At 50.2% G+C, this 16,724-nt stretch overlaps 1 protein-coding gene across 1 annotated transcript in view; it reads left to right on the top strand.

Moving 5' to 3' along the window:
* Window positions 1-16,724, top strand: part of SCAP (SREBF chaperone) — a 47,510-nt gene that overhangs the window by 21,123 nt on the left and 9,663 nt on the right. The window contains exons 6-17 of the mRNA XM_033164979.1: window positions 858-963; window positions 2,073-2,245; window positions 2,845-2,971; window positions 4,575-4,687; window positions 6,365-6,459; window positions 8,182-8,280; window positions 9,565-9,786; window positions 10,877-11,292; window positions 12,707-12,892; window positions 13,649-13,850; window positions 14,425-14,540; window positions 15,403-15,985. Of these exons, the coding sequence (XP_033020870.1) occupies window positions 858-963; window positions 2,073-2,245; window positions 2,845-2,971; window positions 4,575-4,687; window positions 6,365-6,459; window positions 8,182-8,280; window positions 9,565-9,786; window positions 10,877-11,292; window positions 12,707-12,892; window positions 13,649-13,850; window positions 14,425-14,540; window positions 15,403-15,985 (2,438 nt within the window). The remainder of the gene's footprint in view (window positions 1-857; window positions 964-2,072; window positions 2,246-2,844; window positions 2,972-4,574; window positions 4,688-6,364; window positions 6,460-8,181; window positions 8,281-9,564; window positions 9,787-10,876; window positions 11,293-12,706; window positions 12,893-13,648; window positions 13,851-14,424; window positions 14,541-15,402; window positions 15,986-16,724) is intronic.

Genomic DNA, 16,724 nt, shown 5'->3' with positions numbered 1-16,724 from the left:
ATGAATCTGTTGAAATTATAGGCAACTGCTCTCTGTATCCCAGCGACCCCCCTTTACTGGAAGAATCGCTATCTTTTCTCCCAGCTGCAGCTTGCCCCTTTCTCTCCCCCTGCTCCTCCCGAGCAATCCCTCTTTCCCTGACAAGGCAAGAAAAGCATATGTAATATAGGACAACAAATAAAAAGGAGTAAAAAACAAACATCAGAAGAGATGTGATGGGATGTCAAGAAGAAACTATGTTAAAAAAGACTGTGTTGAAATATCTTGGGAGAATTAATTAAAAAAACTACATGGAAAACGCCATAGTGAAATGGAATTGGTTTGCCCTCGGCTTTCTTACATAATGGTATCTAGCTTGTCCTTGATCAGGTGTTGGGAGGGTAGCCTGAATATTGGAGAAGAGCCGTTCTGCCGTGTCAGAGCCAAGAAGAGGGCTTTGACATCAACTCAATAGGAGAGCATTTTTGGATCTGACCAAAAGCTGACCCAGCATCCTGTTCCCCACAGTGGCCAACCAGATGCCCGTGGAAAGCTGATCAGCAGAACGTGGGGGCAGCCACCCTCCCCTGCTGCTGTTATTCTCCAGCACCTGGTATTCAAAGACATGATGCCTCTGACCCTGGAGGTAGCACGACACAAATCTTTTAAGTTCTCTGTCATAAGGAACGTGCTCCAGTTCCTAGCTTGTTTTAATTGCCCTTTTTGGTACCTTTCCCAGCTCTGTTGTATTGTATCTTTTTGGAGATGTGGCAACTGGAGCAGTGTGTGATAGTCTTCATTAAGTTGGGGAGCCTCATTTGCTTCCCGGTTGTGCGACTTTGAAACCTCACAATGCGTCATCCCTCTTCTTTCCTCAGATCTGCTGTTCGGAGTCCCAGGGAAGTACAGCGGGGTGAACCTATATAACCGGAAGCGAGTGGTGACCTATACCATTACCCTGGGTCTTCAGCGCTATGATTCCAGGTATTTCGCGATTTCATCCAGATGATGATGAGACGCCGCCTACAGATTTGGAAAACGCTTCTCCTTTATTCCTTGTGTTGCTCATACTCCAGGACTGTATTTCATTTTCTCAAGGCTGCCTTTAGCATGTTTTCCTAATGGGGATTGTTAAATCCATGTCACTTTCTCCCCTGAATGACCGCATGTCAAAATGTCATGTTAACCTCTCTTTTTACGCTTGCTACACTGGCAAAGCCTATGTCAGGGGTAGGCAACCTAAGGCCCGGGGGCCGGATGCGGCCCAATCACCTTCTCAATCCGGCCCACAGATGGTCCGGGAATCAGCGTGTTTTTACCTGTGTAGGATGTGTGCTTTTATATAAAATGCATCTCTGGGTTATTTGTGGGGCATAGGAATTCGATCATTCACCCCCCCCCCAAAAAATATATATATAGCCTGATCCACCACATGGTCTGAGGGACGGTGGACTGGCCCACAGCTGAAAAAGGTTGCTGACCCCTGGCCTATATGCAAAACCTTCCTTTGTCTAAGCAAATACTGATGCACAATTGAGAACCAGTGAATTAGAATAGTAGCCGTGGCTGTGAAACACCAAGCCTCTTACGGCCGTTACACAGGTTACACAAATAGGGCAGCTTTGCTGTGTAGTTGTTGTTCAGTCGTGTCCGACTCTTCGTGACCCCATGGACCAGAGCACGCCAGGCACGCCTGTCCTTCACTGCCTCCCGCAGTTTGGCCAAACTCATGTTAGTAGCTTCGAGAACACTGTCCAACCATCTCATCCTCTGTCGTCCCCTTCTCCTTGTGCCCTCCATCTTTCCCAACATCAGGGCAGGGTCTTCTCTAGGGAGTCTTCTCTTCTCATGAGGTGGCCAAAGTTCTGGAGCCTCAACTTCAGGATCTGTCCTTCCAGTGAGCACTCAGGGCTGATTTCTTTAAGAATGGATAGGTTTGATCTTCTTGCAGTCCATGGGACTCTCAAGAGTCTCCTCCAGCACCATAATACCCTGTAACTTTTGTGAAAGTTGTTTTTTCTCTTGAAGACAATGAGCACTGCACGCACGTGCTTTGTGGGAGCTATGAGTTGCCCTTGTGCTTTCCACGGCAGGTTCCTTGCCAGCCTCCGCTCCCGCCTCAAGGCGCTGCACCCCAGCCCCAACTGCACCCTGCGGGAAGAGCACATCACCCACGTCCACTTCAAGGAAGAGATAGGCATCGCTGAACTCATTCCCCTTGTCACCACCTACATCATCCTGTTTGCCTACATCTACTTCTCCACCCGTAAGTGGGAAGGGCAGATTAGGGCATTGCGAGGAGGCGGGCTCAAGGGACCATGTGTTGTGCCACCCACCACCCACCCTCCGGTTTTAACGCAGCAGCAGAGGGGGGCAGAGCCTTTAGAGTTGCGTCTCTGAGCAGACTGACTTTGCAGGGGAAAAGGGTAATAAATGCAGCACCCTTTATTTAATAGCCAGAGCAGTACTTGGTATTGTTTGTGTGTGTGTGTGTGTGTGTATGTATGTGTGTATGTGAGAGAGAGAGAAAGAAAGAGAGAGAGACTTTCTGGAACCTTACGAAAAAGAAACACTGTTTTGGGATAGTTGACACTAGCATTTATTGTTCTGTCCCATCCTTCAAGGTGCTACTTTGCACGCCTTGTTGCGAACCTCATTTTAGAGTGATGGATTGTGTTGTGCGTTGAGAGAGACATGCAGACCCGCTTGCGCATTTGCACATCAACTTGTGGGTGGCACCTTTTCACCCTTTCCCATGGTCTGGTTAGCGAACGTGTGTGTGTGTGTGTGCCCTGCCTCCACGGCTTTGTTGCCGTGTCTTACTTTCATCCAACGGTTGTGGAGGCTTTGGTTTCTCTCCCTCAGGGAAGATTGACATGGTGAAATCAAAATGGGGCTTGGCTCTGGCTGCGGTTGTGACGGTCCTGAGTTCTCTGCTCATGTCGGTTGGATTGTGCACACTCTTTGGCCTGACACCTACGCTCAATGGAGGGTAAGCATCTAAATTAATGTAACTGGCAGAAGCTGGTTAAGATGGTTGCAAAAGAGCTGCTGCTCTCCTTTATCTTCTGGATGTTGCAGGTTCCTCCCTACAGCTGCTATATTAATGACCTCCTTTCCAAGCAATGTCTCATGCCTGCCTGAGCAAACTGTAATATCTTTCTGCTGAAAATGCACAGTATGAGTACACCAAATTCATTTGCAAACATCTCCAACTATACCAAACATGCATCAGAACTGGGATTTTACCTGTGTCTTTCTGGCAGGTGAATCGGCTCAGAGGTGGGGACCTTAGTGGAACAAACACACCCCAATGCCTACCAGATTGTCTTTAGATTAAGAGACAAGTCATAAATTGATAGAAGCGCCTGTTCTAACCGTGGTTTCGCCAGAAAATGTCCAATAGAAACCAGTAAATTCCACTGGCTCTTGCCAAAACAACAGTAATCTTTGGAAGCCACAGAATAACCTCTTGTAAAAAGGTAGCTCTCTGGTATAAATCCAGATGTTTTAAACCTTGTGTGCTTGACAAAAATTGCATCCTGTATAAATATTTACCTACAGGCCAGAGCAGACAGGGATATGATTCCTTCAGCAATTATACCTGCAAACCTCTGGAGTCTGTACCAAGAAGCCCATTCAGTGCCTTCTTCAGTCTCCCATGTTTTAGCATTTGAAATTTTCTAGCCCCCGTGGAGCAGTTTTTTATAGAGCAATTTTCTAGTCTCCGTGGCTGGGGTGAATAGCTTAATCATGCATCCCAATGTTTGAAAGCAGCAGAAACCATTTCATCAGGTTTAACATATTCTGCCCCATGGATTTGCTATTTATCACACAAAGCTAAGAGTTGAAAGGAAGAGGAGGACCCCCACCCACGCGTCCAAGAATTAGGGACCCACTCTTGGGGGGCCTTGAGTTGCACTCAGTCTTTCCTTTCCCCCTGCTTGCCCTTTGTCGGAGTCTTGCATCATCTTCCCACGCAAACACAGAGTAGCATTACCACATCTCTCCCCATGACCTTCCCCTTGTAGCACCACCGCACCGCTGTCTCTGATAGGAGAGCCAGGCTTCCCTCAACTGGACGGTCCCTTTGGATCCATGCCAAGTTGAACTGAGAGCCCAGCTGCCTTGTTTGCTCTTCTCGTTGCTTGTGGGGGAATGGTAAATGCCAGCATCTGAAGTGTGTTTTGTCAGATGTGTTCATAGCAATTAGTATTGCCTGCCTTCCTACAGATATTTATTTTCCTATAGCTCCTATTTTCCAATACCACCCCCTACACAATCTTTTAAAGGATTGTTTGATCTCATTTCTATACTGCCTTCCTCCCCACTCCCACCCCACCCCCAGAGCTCAAGGTGGTTCCCCCCACTTCTCATTTAATCCCCACAACAATCCTGTGAGGTAGCTTAGGCTGAGAGATAGTGACCTGCCCAAGGCCACCCTGTCAGCTTCATTACCGAGCGAGGATTTGAACCCTGGTCTCCCAGGACTAGTCCAACACTCCAGCCATTCTCTTCTGAGAATGAGACTTGCTCCGGTTACATAGGCCAGGCAATTCCACTTTCTATATGTTTACCCTCCGTTTTTCCTCTAGAGAGATTTTCCCTTACCTGGTGGTAGTGATTGGCCTAGAGAATGTGCTGGTCCTCACGAAATCTGTTGTTTCCACGCCCGTCGACCTGGAAGTGAAGTTGAGGATTGCGCAAGGTATGTGGAACGAAGCCGGCAAGTTCTGCCAGACCGTTGGCCCATCTCTGGTCTGTTCCGATTGGCAGTGGCTTGACAAGGTCTTTCCCACACCCGGCACCTGAGATCAGTGCTTGGTGATCTTCTGCATGCAAAGCAATCCCTCTGTTGCTGAGCTGTGACCTTTCCTCTGTGACAATCTATGTCCCAGCAGTCACTCTGGCTCTTAGATGTGTCAAAAGCACAGGGGGAGTATATTGATGTGGGTCAGAGCAGCCTGGGGTTAGGCCCCATGACCGACTTAAGCCTGTTGCTCAATTGACACAAGATTAAGCACACCAAGATTACTGCATGGCGCTCATTAGGAAATACAGGAGGAACCTGGCAATCCTGCTGTGCAATCCAGTCTCAATATGCATAGCTAGGGGGCCTTTGTGTTGTGTTGTGTTTTGTGTGTGTGTGTGTGTGTGTGTAGAGGTTGATTTAAGCTTATTTTAACAACATATGTACTAAGAAGAGCCCGCTGGGTCAGGCCAAGTGGCCCATCCAGTCCAGCATCTTTTTCTCACAGTGGCTGGCTAGATGCCCCTTGGAAACCCGCAACCAGTACCTGAGCACAAGAGTAAACTCCCCTCCTATGCTTTCCAGCAACTGGCAGGGACACACTATCAGTGGAGGTCGTGAACTGCTGCTTCACTTTCAGTGAAGGTAGCAATTTGCACAAACCGAGTAAGGAAGCATTCCTCCTCTCATTGAATTTTTAGAAGTGTAGCTCAGTGTTTTTCAACCACTGTTCCGCGGCACACTAGTGTGCCGCGAGATGTTGCCTGGTGTGCCGTGGGAAAAATTGAAAAATTACTTTATATATAGTCAATATAGGCACAGAGTTAAATTTTTTAACATTTTCTAATGGTGGTGTGCCTCGTGATTTTTTTCATGAAACAAGTGTGCCTTTGCCCAAAAAAGGTTGAAAAACACTGGTGTAGCTGACCCACCAAAATGTCTCAAAAATACCAAAGCCAGTTGCATTCTCCAGCCACGCCTCCAGCTTCCCCTTATGTGCAAAGTATGCCGACTGGTTCCTGACAACAGAGGCACGAAACTGAAGTGTGAAGTTCTCTGTCCCTCCAGAAGAGCACTTTGAACATTGGGAGTTCAGCAACCTGTTGATTTTTGCATGTTGCGTATGACTTTTGTTTTGTTAATAATTTCTGTCATTTTAAAGAAGTGGTGGGGAGCCTCTGTCCTGCGGGCCGACACCATGCTTCCCCATTTGGCTTCTGAGGCGGTTTCCTCAAACCTGCCTCCATATTTGATGCGTGCTGTGGAGCAGTTAAGAGACACAGCTGCTTCTCCTGCAAAAAGCAGCTGTTGCACAGGGGGTTCAGTCCTTCTTGGTGACGGCCTCCTCCCACCCTGAAGGCCAACTTTGGCAGATCAGCGGGACCACCCGCCTGCCACTCACAGGACGTTGTTACATTAGATGATTGGCAAGTGGGTGGTCCCACCCAGCTACCAAAGTTGGACCAAATGGTGGTGGTGGTGGGGAGATAAAGACCTGTTCCTCCAGGCCAACAAAGCTCCCCTGTTTTAAAACAATGCCACTGCCCTCTTAAAATGCTTGTTGCAGGTCAAGCAGGCCCCCAGCCTCCAATCACTGACCTTAACCTTACCTCTGCATGTGTCCCTTTTCCCCAGGTTTGAGCAACGAGAGCTGGTCAATTATGAAGAACATGGCTACAGAGCTGGGGATCATTCTGATTGGCTATTTCACCTTCGTCCCGGCTATCCAGGTACTTGGTGGGTTCTCGTCGGGCAGAAGCCCCGCTTGGCTTCTTGGGGTGGGGGGTTGGTTTAACCTGGCAACTACCCACCACCTGTGGAGCATCCTTGGACATAGTAGGCCTTGCTCCTGCCCTTCTTCTCAGACCTCCTGTGTTGCCATCCCACAGCATCTTGTGCCATCTGCCAGCCCTCTTCCTGCAGTTCACAGTTGCCAAAATTTTCAGTCACTTCAATCTACCGGCTCACCATATGTCACCGTGTTTTCATCTGGCAACAGTCAGTTGTGTTTCCGTAGCCCTGAGACACTTCCCTAGTGGGGTCCCCCTTGAAGACTGCCTTGACGCTACAAGTCTAGATGGGGCTTGGCTGTTGGGGGCATCTAAGCCATCCATGTTGGCATCTTGCTACCTTCTAGATGCAGTTCAGGTGGGGGGAGAGTGCGGCATTTCAATCATTCATTCGCCACTTCCCCTCCCAAAAATTCATGCTCAAAGCAGTTTGCAACAAAGAAAACAGGAGCGCATTTCAAAACCAAACAGTGCACAAGCAATTTCATGATAACAAACCAAAATAACACAATAGCAAATGTAGTAACATGCAAAAAAAAACAACCCCACACCACATTTCAGTACTATAAATATAACAAGATTACATAAACAACAGCCAGCATCCCATAGCAGAAAGCAACAAGGGAGTTCTCCTTGGTCCCAGAAACACCCCTCCTGTGACGTTGCTCACAGTCCCTCTCCTGCGGCAGCTTCTTGCAGGGCTTCCAAGGGCAAGGGGTAGGGCAGCTTGAAACAGCCCTCCCATAATGTAACTTGCATTTTACCTTGAAAGCCGGTCAGTGTGTTGAGACTTGCATATATCTTAGGGAATGCTTCCTTTTAACTACCATTGTAAGGCCCGCAGCCTGCTGAAGGCAGCTTCATAATAGTTCACTCCCTGAACTGGGTCTGTTCCTGGTGGGACTTTCTCTTGGAAGCCTGCTGTGGCCTGGAGCAGGCATTGGAAAAAGGGTTGCTTGTCTCTGCTCCCTTCTCCACAGTTCATAGATTAAATATTGTTAAGATCCTTTTGATGGGATAGAAAACATATTTCGAGCTGTTAGGCAGAACCTTTATGCCTCCTATGTTGTAGCAGCAGAATGGCGGCAGATTCTGGTGGCTGAAATCCAAACCTTCCAGCCCTGATTTCTGCATCTTTGCAATAATGGTGCCTCGAACAGGTCTGCTTCTCTGCCCCTTATCTGTGGCCCTGAACATGAAGGACGCAGAAGAGATAATGCTCAGCATGCTTGTCGCAGAGTCCAAGGAATCCTGGCAATAGGAAGCCAAGTTGCCGCCAGCTTCATGTGCTTTTGACCCTCGCCCTGTTCGCTCTTTGGCCAAGGACATTTATCTCATAGGGTTTAGCCTACTCAGCCTTGGCGCTCCTCTTGCTCTCCAAAGGTAGAATTGGTCCCTCAAATAGGTGACCCGTTGTGTCGGGAGATGTGGGAACGCACATGTGCACGCATACCCTTACCTCCTTCCTGTCCCCTGCGCTGGGCAGCACAGATCCTAAAACTGCTGCTCCCTGTTGTTGGGCGAGAACTGCTGAGTCATGTCTGGCATGACCAGCTCCCAGCTGCGCAGAGATCTGCATTTGCCGCCTGCTCTGGGATGACTCTCCCTGCTGGGAGCTTAGTACGGCAGCCAGCAAACACCCTCGCCTCTTGTGCCTTTCAGGAATTCTGCCTTTTTGCTGTGGTTGGCTTGGTGTCCGACTTCTTCCTCCAGATGCTCTTCTTCACCACCGTCCTTTCCATCGACATCCGCCGCATGGAGGTAAAAGAAGGCAGGGCTGTCGGGTTGAGGCTGCTATGATAATCTTCATTATTATTTATCACTTGTGCCCTGCCCACCTGACAGGGTTGCCCCAGCCGCTCCGGGTGGCTTCCAACAAAATATTAAAAGCACACACACAATACACCAGACATTAAAAGCCTCCTGATACTGGGCTGCCTTCAGGTGTCTACGGAAGGTCGTATAACCTAATTGTTTATTACTTGCAGTGGTTCCCAGAGGGGGCCGTGGGATTCTCTAGAGGGGAGGCAGGGGGTGCTGGAAGTATAAATGACTATCCGACCATCACTGAATCAGGTTTATCAATACCGTCAATTGAATTGAACTAGGTAATTATAATTGGATTTTGAATAAACGTGCAAATAATTGCCACTGTTTTGAACTTTATTGTGTTGTTCTCTTCCTTGGTTGGTTGTGCAAAATGTTCTGGAAAATGCTTTTTGCAGGGGAGGGGAGGGGGCACCGGGGAGGAGTTTGCGGAATCAAAGGGGGTTGAGCTAACCATTGTGTGCTTGGCTGGGTGTCTTATGAGCTGAGAATCATAGAACCATAGAGTTGGAAGAGACCACAAGGGCCATCCAGTCCAACCCCCTGCCAAGCAGGAAACACCATCAAAGCATTCCTGGCAGATGGCTGTCAAGCCTCTGCTTAAAGACCTCCAAAGAAGGAGACTCCACCACACTCCTTGGTAGCAAATTCCACTGCCGAACAGCTCTCACTGTCAGGAAGTTCTTCCTAATGTTTAGGTGGAATCTTCTTTCTTGTAGTTTGAATCCATTGCCCCGTGTCCGCTTCTCTGGAGCAGCAGAAAACAACCTTTCAGGGGTTACAAGATAAGAAGCCCAGGCACTTCTGAATACAGAGGTTCAAGTCAGCTGTGCAGTCATACCTCTGGTTACGATAGCTGCGGGTTGCGTTCGGCACCTGGAAGTACTGGAACGCGTTACTTCCGGGTTCGGTGCGTCACACATGTGCAGAAGCGCTAAATCGTGCCGTGCGCAGATTCAGCACTTCATGTTGCGTTCTGCTCATGTTGCGAACAGGGCTCCGGAACGGATCCCGTTCACAACCAGAGGTACCACTGTACGTGGATAAACTGGTGCGTGTTGTTGGACGCAATTCGCTGAACACAGATTCGGGATTCTGTATGCCGCAGTGTGGGGCAGCAATGGCCAGCTTCTCTGGCAACTGTGTGTTTCAGACCATGGTTAAGTTTGCTGTTGTCTATTTCCGTTTCTGACCCCACCACTTTCCCTCTCTTGGCAGCTTGCGGATCTGAACAGGCGCCTCCCGGCTGAATCCTGCATGCCCTCTTCCACCAAGCCGGCGGGCCGCTCCCAGCGGTATGAGCGGCAGCCAGCCATGCGGCCTGCCACCCCGCACACCATCACCCTGCAGCCCTCCTCCTTCAGGAACCTGCGCCTGCCCAAGCGCCTGCGGGTGATCTACTTTTTTGCCAGGACCCGGCTGGCACAGAGACTCATTATGGTAGGCCCTCCGCCGGAGCAGCTCTGCGGGCGGTGCTGCAGGAAGCGGGGTGCTTCCAGTGGGAGGAGCAGGCAGGGCTTTGGTCAGCTGGGAAGCGGAGCAGAAAAGCCCTGTTGGGCTGAGGGCAGGGCTGGGAGGCGGAGCACAAAGAAGCAGCAAGAGGCAAGGCTGTAGGGTTAGCTGGCTAGCATGGCTGGCTCCTTGTACCCATCCTCTGCCTGGGTTGGTGTCCGTGGGTGCTGGAACAATGGCATGAGCCAGAGGGTGGAGCGCTGACATAAGGCCTCATTCCCCCCATCTCTGAAATCATGGTGACCTCGCTGCTGCTTCTTTTGGGGGCTGAAATTGACAGAGATTGCAAATCCCTTTATGCCTTAAAAGCACCATATGATTGTTATATTTTAGCAGTACTTGAGGCAGCCTAGTCAGCTGGGAGGATAGACGTTGGTGCACTCACCCAGGCCATGCCTAAGGACTGGGATTTTGGAGGGGCAGATGATCATCATCAGTAGTATTTTTATACCACTTAATATGCAAGATCCGTAAGCAGTTTATGTAAAACACAGTAAGCTTTTTAAAAATAAAGTATATTTAATGTTTAAAACCAAAAATACATAGAACGACACCAGAGAATACAGAGAAGCCATCAACAAAACGTTCATTTAAATACCAATAAATAATCAGCACGACAGTGTGATAAATCTTGTGGGATAGATGAGTCCTTAGGCAGTGTTTAGAGTTGGCCACTGTTTCTGGCTCATGAACAGCACACAGAAGGGGGTTTGACCATTGGTCATGTCGACTGGGTCCAAAACTAGCTGGAGTGTCTTGGGTTCCCCATCTGCATGGAGAACTACACCTCTTCCGTTTCCCTTGCGCTGCTTCTGGCTCTTCCATCAGCAGACGGTTTCAGGGAAGTGAAACAAATTGGGGAGTGGACTCAATCCAGAAGAGGGCTGTGGATTTCTGAGGTCCACAAAGGCTCCTTTGATTAGAACACATTGATTTTTGGTTCTGGGAGACTTTCGTGTCAGGGAAAGCAGGGTCCTGCACGCTGTAATGCTCTCTCCCTGCCTTGCCTTCCCTGCAGACGGGGACCATGGTGTGGATTGGCATCTTATTTTACACCGACCCGGCTGGCCTCCGCCCTTACCTGGCCTCTCAAGTCACGGAGCAGAGCCCACTGGGTGAGGCAGGGCTGCCCGCCATGCCGGTTCCTGGGGAGGTCCTTCCCACCGGCGACGCCAAGCTGTCCCTCTCCGTCTTCGCTTCGGACCCCGTCCAGCAGCTGTCAGAGAACCAGACGCTGGATTCGCTGAGCAGGCAAGAATCAAGCCACCGTGCCAAGGCTGAAGAGCAGGAGGGCCGGGGGAGCAGTGGGCAGCCGGATCTGGGCCCCAAGGCGGAAGTGACGTGGGGAGCGGAAGATGAGGAGATCTGGAGGAAGCTCTCCTTCCGGCACTGGCCCTCTCTCTTCAGCTACTACAACATCACGCTGGCCAAACGGTGAGTGGCAAGAAGACAGCCCTGATGTTTCTGCCAGGGCAGAAAGCTCCCAAAGTCTGTCTTTCTGCTGCATCTCTGAGCACAATTCAAAGTGTTGGTGCTGACCTTTAAAGCCCTAAACGGCCTCGGTCCTGTATACCTGAAGGAGCGTCTCCACCCCCATCATTCAGCCTGGACACTGAGGTCTAGCTCTGAGGGCCTTCTGGGGGTTCCCTCGCTGTGAGAAGCCAAATTACAGGGAACCAGGCAGAGAGCCTTCTCGGTAGTGGCACCCGCCCTGTGGAACTCCCTCCCACCAGATGTCGAAGAGAAAACCAACTACCAGACTTTTAGGAGACACCTGAAAGCAGCCCTGTTTAGGGAAGCTTTTAATGTTTAATAGATTATTGTATTTTAACATTCTGTTGGAAGCTGCCCAGTGTGGCTGGGGAAACTCAGCCAGATGGGCGGGGTATAAATAAATTATCATCATCATTGTCATCATCATCATCATCATCTGCGGACCACGTTGGTTAAGCAGAGGGAGGGAATGTCAGTGGCCAGTCTCCCCTGTGATGTCGGGAGGTGTGTGTACTTGGAGATTGGCCTCCAAGGTTGGTGTGGAGTCTTCTGGCCCCTCGAGCTCCGGGTGCATGGCTGGCTTCTTCCTGCTAAACTATGGAACTCATTGCAACAGGAGACAGTGATGGCCACCAACTTTGCTTTGAAAGAGGATCGGGCAAAGTTCTCAAAGTAGCAGTAGTATTTTATGAAAAAACAGAACTCAACAGCAAGGGGTGGGGGGTGGGGGTCAAAGCATTGACACTGGGAGAGAATTGAGCAAAGATTCAGAAAGAACAGGAGGTATAGTGGAACTTCGGTTTTCGAACATTTCAGAAGCCGAACGCCAAAAACCCGGAAGTGAATGCGCCTCAGATGTCAAACGGCTTCTGAAGCGTGTTTCTCCTTTTTCCCCATTCACTTTGCCGACAGCCCTTTGATCCTCGGTTTTGAAACGTTTTGGAAGTCAAACGATCTTCCGGAACGGATTATGTTCGAAAACCGAGGTTCCACTGTAGTAAAAAAAAGATCCTGTTGAGGCTCATGCGCTCCAGCATAGGGCAGCCTGTTCCTGCCACCTTCTGAAGGAAGAGAGGGAAATGGGCAGGCAAACCTCGCTGGGCCAGGAACTCTTATCAATGGAGGCACCCCCAGTGCCATATCACAGTTTAGTTTTTGATAATCTACAGTCCTTAAAAAATTGTAGCTAAAAGCTGCCTTCTGGCTTATTCACACAGTACTGGGCATTGCATCGAGCCAAGAAACGCAGGCAGCAAAAAAGCCATGAACTGAGTGATTGGTGTCCTCTTGTCCCTGCTTTTTCTATGTTGGCCGGTCACTCCAGTCATTATCGCTTCTCTTACTGCTCTTGCAGGTACATCAGCATCCTTCCAGTGATCCCAGTCACGCTGTACCTGAACCCTCAGGATGCCTTGGAGGCCCGTCATCCTCACGAGGCAAATCGATACTACCCATTCTTCTCACCGAGCAGTGAGAAGTCGGAGCAGGTGGCGGAAGGTGTGCCCAAAGTGCAAGGGCACCAAGACGTCACGCTGTACAAGTAAGAGAGCTGATCGTGGGGGGGGGGGGGGGAGATGCTGCCAAAGGGAGGGGTGGGGATCTGAGGGGGGCCCATTAAGACACCCGCTGTCTTTGTAAGCCTTTGCTGGGCATGGCATGCCACTCTCCTGCTTTAGAGTGGCTGGTTTCTCAGTATCTTCCAGAACAGAAACTAGTGAGTTGGGTGAAAGATCTGCTTTTATCTCGCACAATTTATCCAAGATGTGTGTGTGTGCCCCTTAAAATTACTATAACAGAGCGTAGCCCTGTGTTCTCTCTCAGCTGCACTGACTCAAGTTCTAGATCACCCTGCTGTAGTCATTGGCACCTGTTTGGATCTGTTGTATTCTTTTCCTTTATTTATAGAAATATTTTATGCTGTGTCGTACAAAGATATATCAAAGCAGTTTGCAGCAGTAAGACCATAAAACCATGCAATAGAGAAATTAAAAACAGACATCAACTTCCCCTTGTGGAAGGATGCATTCTTAATTGCCTGCAAAGGCCTGGCAGAATAGAAAAGCTTGGAAGTTGGCACAGAAGGCTCCTGCTGAATCTCTAGTGGCAGGGAGTTCCACAGGACTGGGCCAGCGACACTGTAGACTTGGTTTCTTGTTGTCCAGTGAGCCTCAGCAACTCGGGGAACGACCAGCCATGCTCCTGCAGATGGTCTCAGTGTACTTGAAATGATGGCATCGGAGCCAAAGGTATTTGTGACTGACTGACTGACTTCTCCATTTTCCACGAACCACCTCAGGGTCGCGGCTTTGGGACTGGCATCTGGGATCCTGTTGGTCCTCCTGCTCTTTTGCCTGTACAAAATCTTGTGTCCCAAAAACTATGGGCAGAATGGGCTCTCCCACAGCCGGCGTAGAAGAGGAGACCTGCCCTGCGATGACTACGGCTACTCTCCGCCGGAGACAGAGATCATCCCTCTGGTCCTCAGGGGCCACCTGATGGTAAGAAGCAATACAGGGGCCTTGGTGTAGTGAAGGCATCTCACCCCTCAGCTTCTCCATCCTGATTATAGCAGAGGCGAAACCACGTAGAGAAAGCACATCTAAACATAATGCTGTTGCAGAATTTTTAAAGGCTGCGTTTTTTGACAGGCCGATGCTGGGTGGGGGTCACAGAAAGGGATGCTGTGGGGCAAGAAACACTAACGGGGGTGTGTGTGTGAAGTGGGGCACAAAGCACCCTTTCCCAGTAGCCTGGCCACTGGGAATCTTTCCTAAAAGACCTAGTCTTCACGAATCAGTGCCCATAAGCTTTCAGAGAGCGAGAGAGAGCGTTGTTGCCTTCCTTACTTCCCTGCCTGTGCACTTATCGGAGACCCCTGGTTTGCTACTGTAGAAAGGATAGGAAAGAAGGTGACAAGCTGGATGGATTCGCTCGGGTCTAATCCAGCAGCCAGACTTTTAAGGAGGCAAGCCAGGAGGCATACACTGGAGTTCTCTTGTCCTCAGGGCACGACCCTTCCTACATTGCATCAGTGGTTCAGCATTTGACCTGTTTATTATTATTTTTTTGCAGGACATTGAGTGCCTGGCTAGTGACGGGATGCTGCTTGTGAGCTGCTGCTTGGTGGGCCAGATCCGCGTGTGGGACGCTCAGACGGGCGACTGCCTCACCGTCATTCCGAAGCAAGGGTAGGTTCGGCTTCCCGCTCCCGACTGGCCGTTCAGGCTGATGGGCTGCTAGCTTCAATGGTTCGTCGTGAAAAGGCGTACAAATCCTTGCTTGGTTGTGGATTGCTGGCTATAGAAGACGCCCCTCCTCTCCGTAGCCATTTTTTGCCAGGTTCCAGTTGGAGTTGCCGATCTGGCATGCTCCAGTCCTTATTGCGGACCTGGGTTCAAATCCATATGCAGTCTAAATCTCTGGGTTTCCCTGCTCTCAGCCTCAGTTTCACAAAGGGTAGATATCAATAATCTACTGACAAGTGTGTTGTCTACCAGGGTGTGCTCTAGAAATGCTAATGCACAAAACGCTGCCTTGACATCCCTTGAGAAAATGTTGCCAGTGATCTCTGAAGGAAAATTCTACTTCTGACTGAAGTTGCTTAGTGGTGCTAAGTGTGATGCGTCAACTTCAATGGGCAGTCGAGCTACACCCCAAACGTCTGTTGTCTGTTCTCTGGCAGTCTCTAGGTTACACTTCTGCAGTGTGCTATATGTGGGGCTGCCTTTGAAGATGGTTTGGAAGCTGCAGCAGCCAGGTTGCTCACTGTGGCAAGATGCTCTGAGTAGAAAACAATTCTGGGCAGTTTCCACTGAGTACCAATTGATTTCCAGGCCCAATTCAAAGTCCTGGCTTTGTCCTAGAAAGTCTCTATAATCTCTATTTTTTTATATATATTTTTTGCATACCTGGTCACAGACTTGCAGAAGAAATGAGCTGCTGGAGTGGCTTAGGGTGGGGGTTTGCTTAATTCCAAGTTGGGGCCATATCCCTCTCTGTGCTCTGCTTGACCCCTCATCCCATGTCCTCCTCTTCTTGGCTGCCTTCCAGGCTGCGTCGAGAGAACAGCGGCATCTTCGATTACCAAGACTGCTGGGACCCCAACCGCCCCGACAGCAAGTGCGGGCTAGATGACGCCTCGGACGGCAGCTGCCGCCGCCCCTTCAAGAGGGCCCGCAGCCCCCCGCAGCCCCTCCTCTTCAGCGACCAACCCGACCTCACCTCCCTCATTGACACCAACTTCTCTGAGCAAGCCAAGGCCGCAACTGCCCCAGAGCCCCGCCACCGCGCCACCTGCGGCCGGCAGGAGTCTGGCTACGACTTTAGCAGTCTGGTGGAGAAGGTCTGCGAGGAGCAGAACCCCTCCAACTGCGTGAACTTCTTGGGCTTCTCCGCCCCCTACGGACAGGTGGCCTTCAGCCCCCAGGCTGGCAGTGGGTCCAGATCCCCAGGATGCGGGGGTGAGGAAGGGGAGTGCGGAGCCCGCAGGAGCAGCCTTGGGGATGAGCCCTATGCTGGGCTGGAGAAGACGCCCCCCCTTCCCTCTTGGGGCGGTGACTTTGAAAGCTCCATCTGGAGCCTGGAGCTGCAAGGGAACCTCATTGTGGCCGGCCGGAGCAATGGGAGGCTGGAGGTAAGGAAGGAGGCCGGGTCTTGTTAGCCTTGGGCTTTTTGGGCCTGGGGGAAGCAGAGCCTTCCATAGCTATGCTTGTTCAGCTGCAGAGTTCCCCCCCAAGACCAGAAAGGAAGAACTCCTTTAGATTTTGATCGCAAATGGACATCAAGGGAGGCACCAGCCCTCTGCCCTGAGGCTGTTTCACACAAAGCCATGTGCACACACCCACACCCACACACCAAGCCCATGACAGCTTAGCACTGCTCGGGAGCCTTTGGCCCCCGGGCCCGATCAGGCCCACCAGGGATCCTTATTTGGCCCTCCCACCTCTCCGCCACCTACTGTTGGCTGTGGGACTTGTAAACCCAAGGGGCCAAACGGAAAAGAATCAGAACTGTAACCTAAGTGCACTCCAGCACCTTCCTTTCCAGTTGCAAGTGTAGTTCAGTGCTTTTAGAATTTGTATCTTAAAGCCCACCGATCACAGCTGCAAAAGAAGGAATTGAGAGTGCAGTCTAAAGGCTCCCCATTTCTTATTGCTTCCATGCTATCTAGCAGTGTTAGAAACTCAGCCATACAAGCTGGGTGCCAAATGGTTCCTTAAACCAAGGTTACAGTCGCCAAAATGGAATGCGTAGTTGCCGTTTTGGGGGCAAGAGAGCTCTAAAGTCTTATTTATCAATTGTGAGCTAGGTTAAGAATTGGAGAACTTAAAGGCATCTTCGCTTGGTCAAAAGTGGCCAACAGTCAGGTACAA

Source organism: Lacerta agilis, chromosome 12, assembly GCF_009819535.1.
Source record: "Lacerta agilis isolate rLacAgi1 chromosome 12, rLacAgi1.pri, whole genome shotgun sequence".
In the NCBI taxonomy this organism is placed as follows: Eukaryota; Metazoa; Chordata; class Lepidosauria; order Squamata; family Lacertidae; genus Lacerta; species Lacerta agilis.
This window is presented reverse-complemented; position numbering and strand designations above follow the sequence as displayed.